Source organism: Malaclemys terrapin, chromosome 10 (genome assembly GCF_027887155.1).
Source record: "Malaclemys terrapin pileata isolate rMalTer1 chromosome 10, rMalTer1.hap1, whole genome shotgun sequence".
NCBI lineage: Eukaryota > Metazoa > Chordata > Testudines > Emydidae > Malaclemys > Malaclemys terrapin.
In genome coordinates, this window is record NC_071514.1 from 7,825,616 (window position 1) to 7,846,258 (window position 20,643).

General features: G+C 43.4%; 1 protein-coding gene across 2 annotated transcripts in view; it reads right to left on the reverse strand.

Moving 5' to 3' along the window:
• LRRK1 (leucine rich repeat kinase 1) overlaps nt 1-20,643 on the reverse strand; it is a 112,857-nt gene that overhangs the window by 89,863 nt on the left and 2,351 nt on the right. Inside the window, exons 2-3 of one of the 2 annotated variants that reach the window (XM_054042677.1) lie at nt 19,691-19,817; nt 14,244-14,458 (exon numbers count right to left, since the gene is read on the reverse strand). In XM_054042677.1, the coding sequence (XP_053898652.1) occupies nt 14,244-14,310 (67 nt within the window). In that variant the 5' untranslated portion in view covers nt 14,311-14,458; nt 19,691-19,817. Of the gene's footprint in view, nt 1-14,243; nt 14,462-19,690; nt 19,818-20,643 lie in introns of both variants that reach the window. The other variant, XM_054042676.1, reaches the window with a different exon arrangement.

Here is a 20,643-nt window from a genome sequence, read left to right on the forward strand (position 1 = left end):
TGCTCTATTGAGATGGTTGCAAGGTCGACCAGCCTCTCCTGTGTTTTTATTAACTTCAGCTTGGAGAAGCTGTGTTCTCCACTGGCAACTGTTACAGGAAGTGTTAGAAGTATGTGCAGAGCAACAAAAGCATTTGGAAAGAGGGTGGTCATCTTATTTGTGCACATATATTCCAGAACAGCCTTTGGAGTGGATCCTGCTGAAATGTATCTTGAAAGGGCTTTCAGTTCATCACCTAAATCACTCGCATCCGTATCGTGCATGTTATCATGTTTCAACACTGTCTCTAGTGCCCTGCATTGCTGGTGTAGGTCTTCTTCAGATAGTGAGGAATTTTGAAATATCATACAACATCCCAAATATACTGCTGTGTTCCTTGAGCTGCATGAAATGTTCTTCAACTGACTGTATTGCACAATCTAGCACCTGGTTAAAGAATTCAACTTTGAATTGTTGTTTGGGGTCTCTTATGGGATTATCCCGTGCCTCGTAATCAAAATATCTTCTTCTTGTATTCTTGAATGGGTGGGAAAATAGCTTCAGTGTGAAGTTCCTCTGCCAACTTCTGTGCACTCTTCAGAACGTTTTGAAATCCCTCATCTGACGGGTAAGACTGTAGGTATGACTTTGCTTTGTCCAGTTGTTCCATTGCTCCAGATATATCAAGGTCAACACCTTGGAGTCTCTTGCTTACAACATTTATTTCAAACAATATGTCATGCCACAACACTAAGCCACACAGAAATTTGAAGTTATGTATGTTTCTGGTGATTCCATTTCCCTCTGCCACTGTTCTCCCACAAACAGTTCCTGTCATAGCATTATCCTCCATAATGACAACTATGGCATCATCTATCTTCCAAATTTAGTGTTTGATAGGCTTTACCGCCTCCACTTGATTTTCCCATTGTGTGGCACTCAGAGGTTTCAGTGTCAGAGAGGATGTTCCCAGATGTTGCTTCAAAATTTGCCATTGATGAGTTGATGCAGAGAAAAATACATAGATGCTTTGAATTACATTAAAAAATTCAGCAGCCCCACAAGAGGCTGATGCTGCATCACTGACCACCAAGTTCAAAGAATGAGAACTGCATGGGACGAAAAAAGCTCGAGGGTTTAACTCTCGGATCCATGTCTGCACTCCTCTGTTCTTTCCTCTCATGTTGGCACCATTATCGTAGCCCTGACCTCTCATGTCAGCTATCGCAATTCCTGTATCTTCCAGCTTTTTAAGAAGCACATTTGTCATACCAGCTCCTGTAGTATCATCAATGTCAATACATTCTAGAAAATGCTCTCTGACAGTCACCATTGCAGGGACATTTTCACTAGGTTCTGTTGTTGTTACAAAACGCACCATTAAAGTCATTTGTTTTGTATGGCTGATGTCAGGTGTGCAGTCCAGAATAACAGAGTGATATCTTGCTTACTTCAGATCTGCCACAATCTTCTGTTTGACTTTTGTTGCTAGTAACTGTATGATCTCATTTTGAATGGTTTTTCCAAGATAGTGGTGTGTGTACATTTCTTGGGTGGTGATTATTCTTAGATGTTCCTGGAGTACAGCATCAAACTCAGCCATCAGCTCCACAATTTTAAGGAAGTTTCCATTGTTTGGCACATACAGCCGATCTGAAGTGCCACGCAGTGCTAGGTTTTGGGTAGCAAGCATTCTCACAATAGCAATGAGCCTTTTCAGAACATTTTGCCAGTAAAGAGACTCTGATGCAATCTTCTCTTGATGCTGGTCATCTATGGTGGCCTTTCACCTTAGTCTCATCTCAAGCTCTTTCTACCTATGGAATGCTCTCTGGTGATTTGTTGCCTTCTCATGGCATGCCAGATTTGTAGCCAGATTTTTCCAGTCCTTTGTTCCTGTAGAACCCAATGTGGCTGGAACATTAGACTGGAAGAGTTTGCAACAAAAACAGTATGCAGCATTCTGGGTTTTTGAGTACATAAACCATGGCCTCTCCACTTTGTCACCATTGAGGATTTCACGCCAGTAATGTGTTGGATGGAAACTTCTATTTTCATTGTCTTTGGGGAACATGAAGATTTTCACTTGCTGTGGCCCATGCAGTACAGGAAGTCCCTCAGGCTACTGCTCAAATGGGTCCACAGTCCTGAATCATCTAGATTTAAGGAACTAAACTCTGCAGCAGCTGTTTCTTGCGCCTCCACCACACTTTTCTCTGATCTACACTTTTCTTCAGGAATGGGCATGGTTACATCCATTTGAGATGGAGATATGGATGCTGCAGTAGCTGCCTGGTCACCTGCACTCTGACTAACTGGAAGATCAGGCATCTCCTCACCACGCACATCCTCACTGGGGCCGGAAGGCTCACCGTGAACATTTGTGTCTATGTATCTCAGGAGAGCTCCTTCCTTAGATCTCCTCCTTCTATCTCCTTAGATAGAAAAGCTTCCTTTGCTTGCTTGCTTTTTCTGAATGCTGCCCCAGAGGGGCGTTTTCTTCTTTCACTCATGACTGCTGTTCTGTGCCAGTTATAGTGGCTCTCAACACTCAATTGAAGGGGACAAATAAGCAGGCTGGTAGCAGGGCCTGAGTGAGGGAAGATATCAGCGTCTTAAGGGCCTAACTGGCTCCTACTACTTCAGTTGACTGCCCGTTCTCCTCAAGTGGGTTCAGGGAAGCAGCAGGAAACAGGAAGCTCCCTGAGAAGCTGGTGTTAATCAGTCCAGGCTCCTGGGGGTGCTGGAGAGGTACATAAGAGGCTCCTCCTCTTCTCTCTCCCTGCAGCTCCTGCTGCTTTCTGTTATTCCCTCTCTCCTTTTCTCCTGCCTGCCTGTTATGTGTCTTGTGCCCTCCTTCCTCCAGCACAGCACTCCACCATCTCTGTGCATCCAGAGCAGAGAGAATACAGATGCACCAGCAGCAGACACAATGTTCTACACGCTGGGTCCTAGTGGCGCCCCCGCACCGTCTGGCACCTGAGGCGGCCGCCTCAGTTTGCCTCATGGTAAGGCCAGCCCAGGCCCCTTCTCCCAAGGCCCCGCACTCATACCACCCCTTTTCCCCGAGCCCCTGACCTCGCACCACCTCTTCCCCCGAGACCCTGCTCCTGCGTGGCCTCTTCCCCCCACGACCCCGCCCCCCGCTTGCTCCTCTCCTCAATGAGAATTTTTCCATGGACTTCAATGGAAGCTGGATCAGATCCTCAGAGAGGTGGGTATGGAGAGAACAACATGGAAGGAAGTTTATCTTAGCAGCTGTGCTTTGAATGGACTGGAAAGTGTCGAAAGAGTGACAAACATCCACAAGCAATATCCAAGATAAGCAGCATTGGTCCTGAGTCAATCTGCGCAGTGATGTCCTGCCAAAATTTCAGCAAGCGGTTCCCACAAAAAAAGTCTCCCTGAGTCTGTGATAAAGCTTAGGTACCAGAGATGCTTGTGCTTGCAAAAAGGAAGGACTGGGAAGCACAATTATTTGTTTTCATAGTAAACACAAGTTCTCTCTCATTAGGAGGGAGGTGTTTCCACTGAGCAAACAAACTTCTACTATGTGTATTTTGCTGGAAATACATATACTTTGTTCTTGAAAAATATATTGGATAAAACCCTGGCCCCAGTAAAGTCAATGTGAGTTTTGTCAGTGACTTTGATGGGGGTCAGGATTTCACCCATGGAGTATACCGATAGCATAACACAGTGATCAACTGGTATAATTTGAAGGGGGAGTGGGTTGAATGAGCTCAGAGCCTTAAGAGACCTTTACAAGCCAATGCAACTCAGAGCAACCTAGAGGCTGATCTAAACTGCACCAGGGGCCAAAACAGGAAAGCCACTTTATATCCACCCTCCCACCCAGGTGTGCTAAACACAAATCCAGTGCACCTGAGGATCTGGCCCAATGAGTGCAAAGGGGGTGCAAACTGCTACCATCAATGTAAAGACAAAGGAGACTTCAGATGTGATAGCATTTTATTCCCACTTTGCCCAGGTGACAAAGAGTACTCAAGATGCAAGGCAATGGGAAATCACCCCCACAGCAATGAGCTGAATACAGAGCGCTATACTTCAGTGAACAATATGGAGCTATATTTGAGATATGTAAAGGGATCCCGTCCATTAGTGTTTAAAAAAATTCTGTTTGATGCAAAAATAAAAGCTTTCGAACCTCTTTGATGTGAGAGAGACAGATTCTGGGGGAGTTCTTGTCTGAAGTGATTATCAGCATTCCCTTTGAATCTTACTCCCTTGACAGATTTTTAATCTAAGGTAGATAATCACACTGAAGTGTGCATCCGTTCTAAATCTTGCAAATTCAGCTTTGTGGCTTTTCAATTAAGCAATAATCTGTAGTCAAACACTCCTTCCAAGAAGGGGGGAAAAAAATCAGTAACTCCAAAACAAGAAATCCGGGTGAATCATTTAAAACAATTTGAAAGAATCTCAATTGTAAAGTTTTGTCCAGTCAGTGACGCCAGTTTTTCTAAACGATAATACGATCATTAAAGCATGATGCGGTGTAAGTTCCACAGGAACCACAAACATACCAAGAATATTTGAGCTAAATTTATCCAGACTTCTCGTTTCTCTGAGTTTGACTCTCTGCCCTGCTTCATTATTTTACCAGAACTTGCGGCTGTATGCAGCAAGGGATTCTGGACAGTTTGGAGCTGAGCTTTTCCCAATGAGTTCTGTGATTATGCCCTGTAACACTGCCAGCCATTCATTGACTATTAGAAGTCTAAAATACAAAAAAGAAGGCAGGGAAAATGAAGGGAAGGGTGAATTTTAACATTCCCTAAGTACAATTTCAGTACAAGTCTTCATGAGGTACTCTGTTAACACAGTCTCCTCAAACACCGCTATGAGAGAGAAAGTGCTGTTATCCCCATTTTACAGATGGGAAACTGAGGCACAGAGACACTAAGTGACTTATCCAAGGTCACATGGGAAGTTTGTGGCAGAGGAGAAAACTGAACCCAGATATCCAAAGTTCCTAACTAACCACTGCAAAAGTTCTTTTGCTTGTACCAACTCAGCACCTTAGAAACCCAGCCTTTTAAACTTCTTGGAGAACAGAATTTTCCCTTTATGTATGTAGGTGGCTATGTTACTGCTAATAGGAACACACAAGCAGAGAGGGAAATTCCACCTTTACGAGAGCGCTGGATGAAAGGTACTAATGATATGTGCCTGCCCCAGCCTATAGCAAATTTATGGAAATGCATCTTATTGAAAGAATTTCTGTGGTACTGCCAAGTGGAAGGAAGCTTCTCCTTATTTTTCATTTTGCAACAGGAACCAATCCCTAGACAGCAGCAGTAGGTCAGCATTACTAATGAAACCACAAAGAGCAGTGAGAAAGGGTGGGAAATTGCTAATGGACACAATCTACCCTCTTACACACATGTATATGACTCCCATGGATTTAAATGAGAGTTCTGTTCATGTATCCCAGGGATTAGTTGATATGTTCATGGCATATACTCAAAAAGTTAGATAAAAACAAATATTCTTGCTGGAAGGTTGCAACATAACCATATTTTATTTTGTAGAAAACACAATGATAACACACCAGAACCCCAAAACAGAGAAAGAGAAAACAGACTGCTCTCTAAAGCAGCAAGGGGAGAGGGATAGCTCAGTGGTTTGAGCATTGACCTGCTAAACCCAGGGCTGTGAGCTCAATTCTTGAGGGGGCCATTTAGGGAACTAGGGTAAAAAGCTGTCTGGGGATTGGTCCTGCTTTGAGCAGGGGGTTGGTCTAGATGGCCTCCTGAAGTCCCTTCCAACCCTGATATTCTATGATTCTAAGGCACAGCTTGCCTCACCTTGCTTCCAGGAAACACCCCTCCACACACACACACACACACACACACACACGCACAAAGTGATAGCTTGTGATTCCAACACAGTCCTTGATAAACCACATTAATAAGCCATTGACATAAAGAGCTCAGTCTTCTGCAACCTACATCTTACAGCTGATACAGATTAAGGGTGAGCAAAACTGGTCCTAGAATAGGGCAGAATCCAACAGCATTTGAGCATAAAAATGTGGCCCAGTGACAAAGTAGAGGTCAGCATAATTGGGAGTCTTGAACACAGGGCAGAGAGTACAACCCCGAGTTCTAACCCTGGCTCTTGCAACTGACACACGCTACAGCTTTGGGCACATCATGGTACTTCTCCATCTCAGTCTCCCCATCTGCAAAATGGGGACAGTAAATCTTGCCTCACTCGTGGGGCTGAATTAGTTAACACTTACACTGCTCTTTGAAGGTGGATGTCATTTCTAAGTATTACTCTGGGGAGGTTTGGGTTTGCAAAGGTTGCCGAATCAGCTACACAGTGACCAAAAAAAAAATCAGCATTGCTATGTTATGATGGAAAAGCTATTTTTAACCAATCAGACTTTAACAAAGGGTGAACTTTGCGTTGTTAGCTCCATTTTATTTTTATATCACATTGTCATTAAAAGTTTGGCTGGATACAGTAAAAATAAACTTTATGGGTACAGTTTGGGTTTATGGATTTAGCTGTTTTTATTAACTGCACTAAGGTCCCACTCCTCCAAACAGCAGAACGCTTGTGGCAGCACTCAGGGAAAGACACCTGTACCAACACAGAACCACGCTGATTGCAGGGTCTGCCTGTGAGGGTCTCTTTACAGGATCAGGGTCTAAATGCACTTCCCTAGTATTCAGATCAGCCAACCTCCTTTGAGTTGGAATGAAGTACAGATTCAAACCATATCAAAATATAAATACAAAGTCAAACTATTACAGCAAACATTTCCTCTGGGCTGACTGTATTCTGAAGAGCAAAACACTGGTAGCATCTTTAGTGAAGTTGGCCTTATAGTTAGAAAGTTTTTCCTAATATCTAACTTAAATCTTTCTTGCTGCAGAATAAGCGGATTACTTCTTGCCCTACCTTCAGTGAACATAGCAAACTACAAATAACTATTCTTTGAGTACAATTTTTGAACCAGTTTAAACCCACTTTATAGTAATGTTGCTTATGAGAATGTCATGTGGGACTGTGTGAAAAGCTTCACTAAAAATCAAGATATATCACATCTACTGCTTCCCTCCATCTGCTAGGCCAGTAATGTTTGAATCAGCGTGGACATCTGTACTTCTTTCCACTTCTATGGCCTCTCATTCCTTTTACAGTGTCTTCTTCATGGTGTGGGTTTGGAACAGGTTATATTATCCAGCTTGTGTAGCAGTAGTCTCCTTTTTTAAGATCAGCTGTTTTTTCTTCTAGTTCATGTGCATGCTGGGGGGATTTGTGCTATGCATTATCATTATGTGTTTTATAGTCACTGAGATAAATTTTGAGCCAGCATAATTTAGTCTCAGTTTGGTCCTGAGAGCAGCTGGCTTCTGTAAACTGGATCCTTTGTAACACCTAGGTAATGGTTTAGAAGGAGACTCTCACCTGGTCTGTTCGTCTTACTAAATTTCTATTGTCTTAATCAGCTTGTCTTCAGTAACTGGGTCAGGAACACTTCCCTCGCTTGCATGTTGTATTATATTCCATGAGTTGTTGTTCCATTTGTGCCTCCTTATCAGAGCAACATGTGCAGGTCCAGTTCCCACTACCTCCTGTGCCTGGTCCCTAGTCAAATCCCCTTCCCCTCATTGCCCCTGGCTTCCTGCCCCAGGGGAGGCTGCTGGCTTCCCCAGTTTTGTGGATGTGTTCCTGATTCTCTGCTGCAGCTCTCTCCTCCTTGCAGTGGAGCCCAGGGTCAAGAGATGCAGAGCCAAACTACCTCTACTAGTTTTTTGTTTTGTTTTTGCTTTGCTCACTACTGTATAACATTTCTGCCCCTGTAAGCGTACAGCACCAACTAGGCTAAGTCACTGAGCAATCGCAGCTGTATCCTACTCACAAAGGCCAAGATGTTCAAAAGTGACTCATTATTTTGGATGCCTCCATCATTTTTAGGCACCCATCTCGAGACAACTTGAAGGGGCCTGTGTTTTAAGAATATGCTGAGCGTCTGCCCTCTGAAAATCAGGCCCCTTCAAGGTGTCAGAGAACTGAGGCACCAAAATCACTAGCCACTTTTGAAAATCTTGGTCAAGATAATTGTGAATGTGCAATGTGCTGCCTTGGTATTACACAGCGTGTTTGTGTGTGACAGCAAGCAGTCTAAACAAGGCTGAATTTCTGTTAGCTTTTGGGCCTCCACCAAATCTTACTACTTCTGTATACGGTCTACATTTCAAGAGGATTAAAAATAAAACCTGGTTACTGCTGTGTAAGGGCACTTCCTATTTCGGCTTGCTGTTTCCTACTTCTGTTTCTGGAGGGCATGCACAATAAGTCCAGCTCACGTAGCTACTTGGTTTTTTTGCTTGTAGGATTATTTTTGATTCACTGTTTGCCCCAAAAGACCTCAGATTCAGAAGCAGGAAGAAAAAAAGTTCAAGATTCGTTTATTCTCATTTCTATACCATAAACTTCAAACTAACGCCACACACAGTGCTTCTATAGCGCATTGCCCACCCCAAGTGTGTCCAATTCATCCTCACAACACCAACCTGAGGCAGGTTACTGTCATTACCCTGTCTTCTAGATGGGGAAGCTGAGAGAAACTGTGAGCCTTTTGCTGAAGGCTATTCAGTGCATCATGACATGGCTGGGCCTAGAATGACAGTGCCCTGACCCCTAGTCCTGTGCTATAACCATGACACCTTTTTGCTGGCATAACTCGATCTTGTAAAACATTACACTGAGAACATTTATGTGACGAAGTGGGAATGTTCTTAATGTTTTCTCTGAATACTGTGTGGCTGCCTCGGTTTCCCCTATGCATTTCTTAGGTATCTAGGTGGGGGGGATCAGGGTGTATAATTGTTGCAGAGCCCAAAAAGGCCCCTGTGATACTGTCTACACAGAGAATGGCTGGCACTCTGTCTCCTGGCAACTAATGGCCTGGGCACCTCCTCTGCAAAGATGCAAACTGAAGGTGTTGGAGAACAAAGATCAGGTGACTTCCTTTCCCGGGGAAAGAGACAAAGGCGAGAGAGGAGGGGCTGGAGAGTTTCAGTTTGGAGCTGGCTGGGGACGTGGAGTGAGTGCAGATGTGGGTGTCTGGCTCACTGCCCCCCAAAATGGACCCGGCTGAGAGGTCCAGTTCTCTGTACCTACAAGCTCTGTTTTAGACTGTGTTCCTGTCATCTAATAAACCTCTGTTTTACTGGCTGGCTAAGAGTCACGTCTGACTGCAAAGTTGGGGGGCAGGACCCTCTGGCTTCCCCAGGACCCCACTTGGGCAGACTCGCTGTGGGAAGCGCATGGAGAGGCAGAGGATGCTGAATGCTCCAAAGGTCAGACCCAGAAAGGTGGAAGCCGTGTGAGCTTCTTGCCCTGAAGACAGTCTGCTCACAGAGAGGAGACTTCACCAGAGTCCTGACTGGCTTCGTAGGGAGCAGTTCCAGAGCCTCGCCCGGGGACTCCGTGACAACTTAAATCAGCTACTGTTAATGGAACTTCAAAGCCTGTTTCTGCCCTCCCTTTCTCCTCTATCATTCAGCAGTAAAGATTTATAAACAAAAAAATAAAACATTCACAGTAATAACTGCAAGTCCCTGCCCTCAACATTAAAGGAAACAGTCAACCAGGCAGAATTTTCCAGAAATAAAAACAAAGATCTAATCTGGAGGCATCATATATGTTAACGCCCAGTGTTATGTGGACTTCGGCTATTTTTATTGCTAGGAGGCAGTCACTAGCTGCTGCTGTGGACTTTTATTTTCTAAACTGATTTAAAGTTGGTGCCAGACTAACAGAACTAGTGGTTTAAGTTTGCACAAAAAAGAAACAGCATGGGCAGAAACAGTGTAAACTCTCCCTCTCTCTCTCTCTCACCCTCCCATCCCTCATCAGTGTGCTTCAGCGTGAGAGGACAGCTCAGCCTCCCGCCTCTCAGAGGCTATTAGTGAGGGGGCCGGTAGTGATGTGGGCACCTACCCACTATGACCAGGGCTGAGCCAAAGGCTGCTTAAGGCACCCAAGTCTCTCTTCCACATTTGCAAATCTGACCCCCCAATGCAAATACAGCAGAGATGGAGAAGGGGGCCTTTGGATAGCAGTTCAAATATGGCTTATGCTGCTACTAAGTAACCAAACGTAGTTACTATCTAATGACTTGTGAAATTTTCTACAAGAAATTGCTTTGTAGAGTTAACTACTTCATGAGGAAGCCAATTAAAATGATGCTGTGAGATCTTACAAGCGAATCAAGGTCAGGGTGGGTCATGACTTGGATGGGAGACCTACAGGAAAGACTTTTCCATGATGCAGGACGTGGTGTTGGTGAAGCACAGGCAGCTCATTTTCATCTGAGTCGGGCTGTGTCTACACTTAAAATGCAGCAGCACTGCCACAGTGCTTCAGTGTAGACACTCACTATTGTGGCAGGATGGCTTCTCCCATCATACTGGTTAATCCACCTGCCCATCAACCCTACACTGTCTACACCAGGGGTTAGGTCAGATTAACTAGGTCACTCAGGGTTGTGGATATTTCACACCCTTGAGCGATGTAGTTGGGTCAACCTAACTTTGTAGACCAGCCCTCAGTACCGAATTAATGGCCCAGCATGGTTGCAGGAGCCTCTGTAAAGACAGGGATGCTATCTTTCAGGTGAAATACAAAGGGTGGATTGGGCCACACGTGTTCAATCAAAGATCTTCTTGCATTTTTCAAGAGACATAAGGGCATTAAACCTATGGTCTGCTCTAAATTCCAACTCACGTAATTACACTCTGGCCACCTAAATCTGCAGGGCAAATTTATGTTCTTTTTTCTTCAGCTCCTATCCTATACCGTGATGCAATGCGTCTCTGTGCTATTGGAGAGCTGCTGAATTCCAGTGGTGGGCAGCGTGATCCTTTTACTGTACAGATTTGTCTCAGTGGGGGTTGTACGTGTTTAGTTAATTTTTGTAAAGCTGGTATGGAAATAAAAAAGTATTATAATAGTGATAATTATTCTTTCTTTACTTTAATCATTACTGAAACCAAGGAAGAGACTCTCTTCATGTTTTTGTAGTGTGGCCCAATTCCCCTTAGAAACCATCACACAGAGCTATCCTGACCACTCTGGGGTTCAAGACCACATTTGCCATTGCACCTAGACAAGCTTCACCAACTTAGAGGTGTCACTAAGTATTTTTCAAAGGAGAGCCCTGATGAATTCAATAAACAGTGATTACCTTTCTGTAGCTTTCTTGAACCATCCCGTAGAATTTAATAGAGAATTATATCCCTGCTACAAAATTCTATAAAATTAAAAAAAAAACACCCTAGAAAGGAACTCATTCTCATTATATAATTTGTAGAGTAACTTCTTTAGAACCCTATTGAATTGCTGCAAAATCCCATTTGGTTTCATCTCTATTAAGTGCTAAAGAACTTTTCAATAAGGGTGAAGATCTTTTGCTTCACAAAAGGCAGGAATATCCCTCCTATCCCTACACTCGCCCCATACGGGTCACAATGCTTCATTTTAATAAGCATGATCTTAATATGTAATAGGGAGGGGAAGCAGAGGTGGGGTAGGGGCGAGTCAATTATTTACACAGCTGAAAAAACAATATATATTACTCTGCACTTGAGGAACCCATTGTGCTTTACAGACATTAGCTGATTAAGCTTAGCGACATCCCTGTGAGGCAGCAAAGGATATATAGGGACACTTCACATACCACTGAAATGCAGCTACCTCACAGCTGGAGTAGAGCAGAATTTTAGCTGGACACAAAACTAGCATACAAGTTAGGGCAGGAATAACATACTAAGTTGAAACTGCAGGGGGAACTTAGGTAGACAGAATGGGAGAGATTCTCAGCTGGTGTAACACTGAAGTCAACATAGCTAGGACAATATGCTCCAGCTGAACATTGGGGCAGATCCTCAGCTTTCATGAAAAGTGGCCTAGGATTGTAAGGCTGGTAAGTGATCAGAACTCAAGTGTTATTTCTCATCTAAGGGAAGGGGCTTTCAGCAGCACACGGCCTCCAATATCCTCCTGGATGCAGTAGCCAGTTACTGAGCCACAAACACCATTTCACTATGTGTGAGAAGCCACACATTCATATACTGACCAGACCTGCCCTGCTCTGCTTGTGAGAGCTGATTGGATCCCAGCATAAGGTGATAGGACTACAAGAAATACCTCTAGGGTCTCCTAGTGTTACGGGAATCCCTGATATTTACAGATGAGATGCTATGGCCTATTATTATTCCCAGTGGTTCTGCACAATGAAAGCAGCGGACACCATCCGCATGAAAAGCATGAAAACAATATATTCACATGTGAAGGTTTAATGACTCACATTCCAGCATTCAAGTTAGGTAAGTAAATCCAAATGGCAAGCAAGGACCATCTAATCTAAGGAGTGGACTGACTAGCTGACATCATTCATCCTTGGAAGAAACTATGCAATCCTGGACCAAAATAAGTTTAAACACCTACAGCATACGCATAGGGAGCAAACTTTCTGAAGTAGTACATGATTGAAAACCTAACCTCAATACCACATGGCCATCACATACAATTTCTTACACACACAACTGTATGTATAGTGGTTATACTGGTATGCTTTGTACACTACATGTTATTGACTTACCGCACATTTTATACAACAAAGCAATATAAGAATTTCCATGAAGCCAGCTGCTATTAAATAGAAAAACAGTTTATAGCTTTTTTTCCCCTTCCCACCTCATTATTTACGCACAGACAAATTGGTTTATTTACCTTCTCTTTGAAACACTGAGAAAAATCTGCCAAATCAGCATTACAGGCTAAAACTGTTGGTAATCCATTAAAGTCTGCTAATCGTTACAGCAGATTAAAATTCTTCTCATGGTTTATAATTTAGTATGCCAACAGAAATGAATTCAGATTTCCAGAAAGAGAGTTTAGACATACAATTAACAGATTAAGGCATATACCAGATTTAATCATTATTCCCAAGAGTTCCTGATCACTGTACAAAGATAAAGCTTTAAATATAGAAAAAAAAGCCACCACAAAATAACCATAATACATACGGGGAAAGGAAAGGAGTTCCCGGAGCTCTGTGTGACACTGGTGCGAAATGTCTTTGATAAAGGTAAAAAGGCCCCTGAAGAAAATATCAGGCATTGCTTCATACTTGCTGATAAAATCCAAAATAAGGTTGCTAAAACATTAGGCTCTTCTGAGCTCTGCTTACTCACTACCCAGCGTCAGAAACACCTTCATCCCACACTTCTAACGCAAAGACTGCCTCCTTATGAATTGTTTATTATGGGGGAAAACACTAATATAATAAGCCAAAGACCCGTTCTTGTTGCTGAGACATAACTGTTTTTGACTTGGAGAAAATTAACGTTATTGTCCTGTGACTGACAATTTTGGCAACAAATAATATTTGAAGAAGAAATTATCACACCAACAGAAACTAACCTGAAACATACATCTCCTTTTAAAGAAGGATTTCTACCTATGGATTCAAAATATTATTATATAAACACAAACCTTCTAATCCATGCTTTGGATTTTTAACATTAAATCATCAGTAATTGCTGAATCAAAGCCCATAGTACAATAGGAGCAGGATCTGTTCAGCCTTAGGAATGATGCTCTGATTTTAAAAGCTTTGGTACCCTGAGCACATACTGCATCAATAGCTGGCAGCACATCTGTACTCATGTGCTAAAAATTAAGAACCTTGTAACACATTTTTGAATCAATAGTATGTGATAGAAATATTGACTAGTTCCACTTGTAAGGAATGCAGTTCCTTCTTTATTAATAAAAAGAAGAACAGGAGTACTCGTGGCACCTTAGAGACTAACAAATTTATTAGAGCATAAGCTTTCGTGGACTACAGCCCACTTCTTCGGATGCTGTAGTCCACGAAAGCTTATGCTCTAATAAATTTGTTAGTCTCTAAGGTGCCACAAGTACTCCTGTTCTTCTTTTTGCGGATACAGACTAACACGGCTGCTACTCTGAAACCTGTCTTTATTAATAGATACATGTCTTTCATCTTGCAAGTAAAATTAACTGTTACATTTTGTAGATTCTTGAAGATATGGTCTTGGATTTTCAAAGCAATTAAAGGGAATTAGGTGTTTAAATCTCATTGAATTCCAATGGGAGCTGTGCACCTAAGTCCCTTGGGCACCTTCAAAAATCAAAGCCTAAATATTTACTGCTGCTCCAAATAGGAAAGAAAAAGCTGTTCCATTTACCATTTTGGGGCTCCATGTTGCACTCTCTGCTAACAGCGGATTCCTCAGTTCCCACGCACCAGTACATTCTGGGTTGTAGTTGTGTAGTTTCAATAAGCCAACTTTCTGCAGCATTTAAAATTAAATAGTGTTGTCAAAGTCAAACGACCTCTCTCCAGGTGCAGGATTGGAGAGTCACTGCCAGTTGTCACAGTCATGAAGAAACACCATCTGCCCTGCTTTAAAAAAATAAAATAAAAAAAAAAGCAGAAACCATAAATCATCCCAGCGCAGGAACTGCAAGATGTTTATTCCTCTGCACATACAAAACGTGCTTCTCTAGACATTATCTTGCAAAAGTGCATTCATTTCATGCCACTGTAAATACAATTTATTATAGAATACTTTAGCTACCCATAGTGTGAATCAACAATATAGCCTGACAATGCCTCCACATTAAAAAAGGGGGCTAGTCTCAATTTCTCTCAGCCAAAACTACTAAAGCGACTACAGTCAGAGCAGGGATATTTTGGATAAGGATTGCAGATCCCGTTTCAGACTCTCAATGGACGAGCGTAAGGCTGAGCACTGAAGTGGTGTATCCCTGTTGGAGGGAATTCTTGAAAATTCCTAAAGAAATTCCACTTCAGAACCATCTTTAGTCACAAAAGAAGTCGAAATCTAAGCAGAAATTGTGGATCCCATTAAGAGTGCACTTGAGAAACTCCGTATTATCCCCAACAAATACTGATCTGGTTACCAAAAAGGGGAAATCCTCTCTGGAAGGAAAGAATACAAGGGGAAAAGAAGAGGACAAACTTTGTATCTAGACCAGTAATGCACAAGGATTTCATTGCAAAATAAACATTTTGCAGGAACATATCCAAGGAGCCATATTCAATTTCTGCGAGCTACAAAATGTTCGTTTCTTTTAACCGCCCTGCAAAATTAGCAATGACCAGGGCATTGATTGTCTCACTCTCCGAGGGAATTTTGAAGTTCTTACCTGTTTAAAGTTGAGTCTCTGAAATTTTCTCTCTTTTTAAAAGTCTTCTGTCTAACACTGCTGTTAGACAGTATGCACACAACTAGCATACTTTGTTCCTTTATTTTCTGCTTTCACTTTCAGTATGTAAATTATTTCAATAATGTAACAGAGCATCACTGAAAAGATCTGATTTTAATCCATTTTTTTCATGTCTGCTGCGTGCCATCAAAGGTATGAAAGGAGGCCCCCCAATTCAGCAAAGTACTTAAGCATGTGCTTAACATGAAGTATGTGCTTAAGTGCCATTAAAGTCAATGAGACCTAAGCAGATGCTTCAGTGCTTTACTAACTAGAGGTGGTTTGTTGAATTGGGGTTTAAGAGCAAGGGCAGTAAAAAATACACTCATCCTTCAACTGATCTACATTCAGCTTCCTCACATTCCTCCTTCATTTCACAGGACTTTAAGTCAAGTTGGCAATGCGTTACAAAATCTGTGAATGGCAAGTGATTTGTTTCTATGCAGATGTTTGAGTCTGGTCCTATTTTACATCCATACAGACAAATGCAATTTCTAGTGATCCCCACTTTGTGGAGCTCGTCTGACAACAAGGACCAAATGCCCATTCCAGCTACTGCTCGCCCTAAGGCTATGTGGATCATTGACATGTTCGATTTTAAAGGTCATATTGAATGGCATTTTTTGATGCTTTCAAAGCTAGGAAATGCATTTTGGGGTGCTCCTTGGTTGCCAGTAAATTCTGTTACAGCTTGTGGGAGTACCTGCTCGAGCCAATAACAATGTGATTGACCTGCTTTGGAATTAGACAAGGTAAATTCTACTAGCCAGTCGGTGTTTGCTTACTATGCACATGTCTGATTTGACAAGTTCACCATTTTACAAATCCGATTGCAGTGATCATTTAATTCTAATGGTCTATATTGCGGCTGACCCAGGATTATACTCCTTGTAAGCCTGTAGACAGAGAACGGGGCCAGAGTCACTAGATGGGTTATGTCTTGTGTGTACTGAGGTGGGTGAAAAGAGCAGTGACCCAACTGCAAGTGCCCTGCAGAGTGTTTCTCTGTGGTAGAATTGCATTCTCTGCTGATGCATGTATACTGCAGCCAGTCCCTGCACCTCTGGCCCTTTTCCCAATGCAAGGGGTATCATTGGAGCAGATAAGAGGCATGGCCGAGCTCTGCTATGCTATGCCATGCCAGTCCTCCACCACCTCCCTAGGTAACCCATTCCAGTGATTCACCACCCTCCTAGTAAAATAGTGTTTCCTAATATCCAACCTAGACCTCCCCCATTGCAACTTGAGACCATTGCTTCTTGTTCTGGCATCTGCCACTGAGAACAGCCGAGCTCTATCCTCTTTGGAACCCCCGTTCAGGTAGTTGAAGGCTGCTATCAAATCCCCCTTCACTCTTCTCTTCTACAGACTAAATAATCCCAGTCCCTCAGCCTCTCCTCGTAAATCCAGTGCCCCCAGCCCCCTAATAATTTCCGTTGCCCTCCACTGGACTCTCTCCAATTTGTCCACATCCTTTCTGTAGTGGGGGGACCAAAACTGGATGCAATAGTCCAGATATGGCCTCACCAGTGCTGAATAGAGGGGAATAATCACTTCCTTCGGTCTGCTGGCAATGCTCCTACTAATACAGCCCAATATGCTCTTGGCCTTCTTGGCAACAAGGGTACACTGCTGACTCATATCTCATCCACTGTAATCCCCAGGTCCTTTTCTGCAGAACTCCTGTTTAGCCCAAGGGCAGGCAAACTTTTTGGCCTGAGGGCCACACTGGGTTTCTGAAATTGTGTGGGGGGCCGGTTAGGAGAGGCTGTGCCACCCCAAACAGCCAAGCGTGGCCCGGCCCCCGCCCCCTATCCAACCCCCCGCCCCGCTTCTTGCCCCCTTATGGCCCCCCTGGGACTTCTGCCCCATCCAATCCCCTGTTCCCTGTCCTCTGACGGCTCCCCCGGAACCCCTGCCCCATCCACCTCACCCTGTCCTTTAACTGCTCCCCACCATACCATCCAATCCCTCCTCTCATTCCTAACTGCCCCCCCTGGGACTCCTGCTACATCCAACCACCCCTTCTTCCTGACTGCCCCCTGCCCCTCCATCCAACCCCCCCTTCCTGACTGCCCCCCCCAGGACTCCTGTCCCCATTCAATCCCCCGGTTCCCCGCCCTCTGACCGCCCAGACCCCTGTTCACACCCCCACCCCCGACTACCACCCCGAACTCCCCTGTCCTCTATCCAACTCCCCCTGCTCCCTGCCTGCTCACCGCACTGCCTGGAGCACCGGTGGCTGGCAGTGCTACAGCCGCACCGCCCAGAGCACCAGGACAGGCAGCCGTGCCGCCCGGCTGGAGCCAGCCACGCCACCGCGCAGCACAGAGCACCGGGTCAGGCCACATCTCTGCACACCGCCCAGAGCATTGCGCCGGTGGCCCAGTGAACTGAGGCTACGGGGGAGGGGGAACAGCAGGGGAGGGGGGGCTAGCCTCCTGGGCCAGGAACTTAGGGGCCAGGCAGGAGGGTCCCGCGGGCCGGATGTGGCCCGCAGGCTGTAGTTTGCCCACCTCTGGTTTAGCCAGTTGGTCCCCAGCCTGTAGCAGTGCATGGGATTTTTCCTCCCTAAGTGCAGGACTCTGCACTTATCCTTGTTGAACCTCATCAGATTTCTTTTGGCCCAATCCTCCAGTTTGTCTACGTCACTCTGGACCCTATCCCTACCCTCCAGCGTATCTACCTCTCCCCACAGCTTAGTGTCATCTGCCAACTTGCTGAGGGTGCAATCTATCCCAGCATCCAGATCATTAATAAAGATGTTGAATAAATCCGGCCCCAGGACTGACCCCTGGGGGCAGTCTGCTTGATACCGGCTGCCAACTAGACATTGATCTGTTGATCACTACCCACTGAGCCCGACAATCTAGCCAGCTTTCTATCCACTTTATAGTCCATTCATCCAATCCAATTTTTAACTTGCTGGCAAGAATACTGTGGGATAATTTGGGTCACTTCATGTGAAACCACCCAACGATGATTGGACAAACAACGTTGGGGGTTTTGTTTTGTTTTTTAAAAGAAAACTAAAATAGCAAAAATATATGCCAAATAACGGAGCATGTCATTTTAACTATTAACACAGGGGTTCTCTGCTTTCCAATGCCTGCAGTCCAAGATTTACTGTGTGTGACATTTCTACAGGGTTGAATGATTGACATTGCAGCTCAAATTCATCTTGATCATAACTCCACTGAGTTACATCAAGCATGAATGTGTCCTTCTTTTGCAAAGCAGAGACTAGTTCAATAGTTCTTTCCAGCACACATTCAGTCTTACGTGGCATTTCTTTGCAGTACAATTAATGGCACACATTTGCACAATTTCAGAAATTGTGGGGAAAAGTTCTTTACTGAACAGTAATTTTTGTTTTCTGAACCTAGTGCCCATTAGATATTTGAAAATCATCCCATTCATGATTTCAGGAACTCCTAATCCATTCTACAGTCCTTCACTGTCCCCTATAGTGACACCAAAGGGGGGGGGGGAGAAATATGTCTTTAAAAATCAGTTTCATTTAATCTGAGACTACAAAATGCCTTAACCATAATTATATTATTATTGCATGGTCTCAATACAAGGCAGAGCTAAGGTTGTTTGGATGCTTTACATATGCATTTCTATATCTTAACACCTTTGCATTTCTTTTACATATAACCTGAATTTCCTGGATTTGTCATGGTTGGTTTGGAGAACATCACTATAATGCTTTCTACCCTAAAGATACTTATACATACACTCAACTTTTAACTCCATTAACATAGTTATTATACATTCCAGGGCACAAACTAATTGACTATTAGACAGGCTGGTGTTACACAAGATTCTGTAGTTTCTGCAAAATTCCTCTCACCAGGACTAAGAGCAGGGAGCAATACATTTTAATGCAGATTTAGATTCCATTCAGCATCTGCCCAGCTTCTCTTTCAAGATTCACTAGCAGACAAATGGCTCACTTTTAGAGACAGGCTAAAGGAATTACTGCCAATTTTTTTTAAATAAAATAGTATAAAATATTTTGCATTCACAGTCTTTTTCATCCAAAGATCTTAAAGCACTTCATAAAAACATTCATTAAGCCTCACAATACCCCTGTGAATGTATCAGACCCATTTTGTAGGTAAGTACATTGAGGCACATAGAAGTGCAATGACTTGCCCGAGGTTACTCACCAAGTCAAAAGCAGACTGGAATAGCATCTTGAGTCCTTTGCTCAAACCACTGCCTTTGAAAACAATGTTATGCCACATTCAAGGCCAGAGATGGTGTCAGTGGTATTCACAACAGGTAATATTGTGGAGCATGAAGGTGGATGAAACATCACTGGTACAAACCAACTGTGGGCTCGTGTCAGGACATAGTCACACTCAGAAGAGGTATTCATACCTCTAATACCTACCAATGCAATGAGGAGAGAATGTGTCTCTTGGCATTTTGTTAGTGCTAAATCCCTGCTAAATAGCAATCCATCTTCGGTCTTTATAGGAAGCCAATGTATCCTGAGCTGTCTTGGATCACCAGAAGCTCTGTGCAGAAAAAAATAATCCAATTATTTCTATAGAATCATAGGACTGGAAGGGACCTCAAGAGCTCATCTAGTCCAGTGCCCTGCAACGACTTGCTGGCAGCCACTAATATCGCTCATAACATGTAATAAATGCAGACAGAGTGAAAAATAAAGTACCCCGTGCCTATTTAGATAAAGAATGATTGAAAGATAAAAAAAAAAACAGAAGTTGGAACCAGAAGAGAGTTTGTATTCAAGGCTAACCCTTTTTACCTGTTGCATTCTTTACTGGATTGCCATCTTTCTCCTAATGTCCCATGTGACTAAATCAATTGTCACAATACCATGACATTACACTGCATCTTTCAACTTAAGTCATTTGTGGAGGACTTTTTTAAGTGCTCTGCAAGTGACATGTCAAAATTGGGAATCTCTCTCAAGTTTTGGGATAAGTGACAATGCATTTGTACACTATATCACTGGTCATAGCAGCAGAGAGAGGGAGAGCTAGTGGTCAAAGCAAGGACTCCTGGGTTCTGTTTCCCGCTCTGACACAGGTATGCTGTTTGACCTTCAGCAAATCCCATAAATTCTGTGTGCATCGGTTTCCAAATCTGCAAAGTGGTTATATTATTTATCTCCCTCCAGACATATAACAACATTTGATTAATTACTATTTATGAAGAACTCTGAAATTACCAGCTGAGAGGTCTATATAAGCGGAAAGTAATATTAATAATAATAATAATAATTAAAACTCTGCACTATAAAAGTGAAGTGTTTCTGTTCTGGAGCCCCAAAGTGCTTCCTGATGGTGGTTGTCATGGTTATTGTATAAAAGGAAG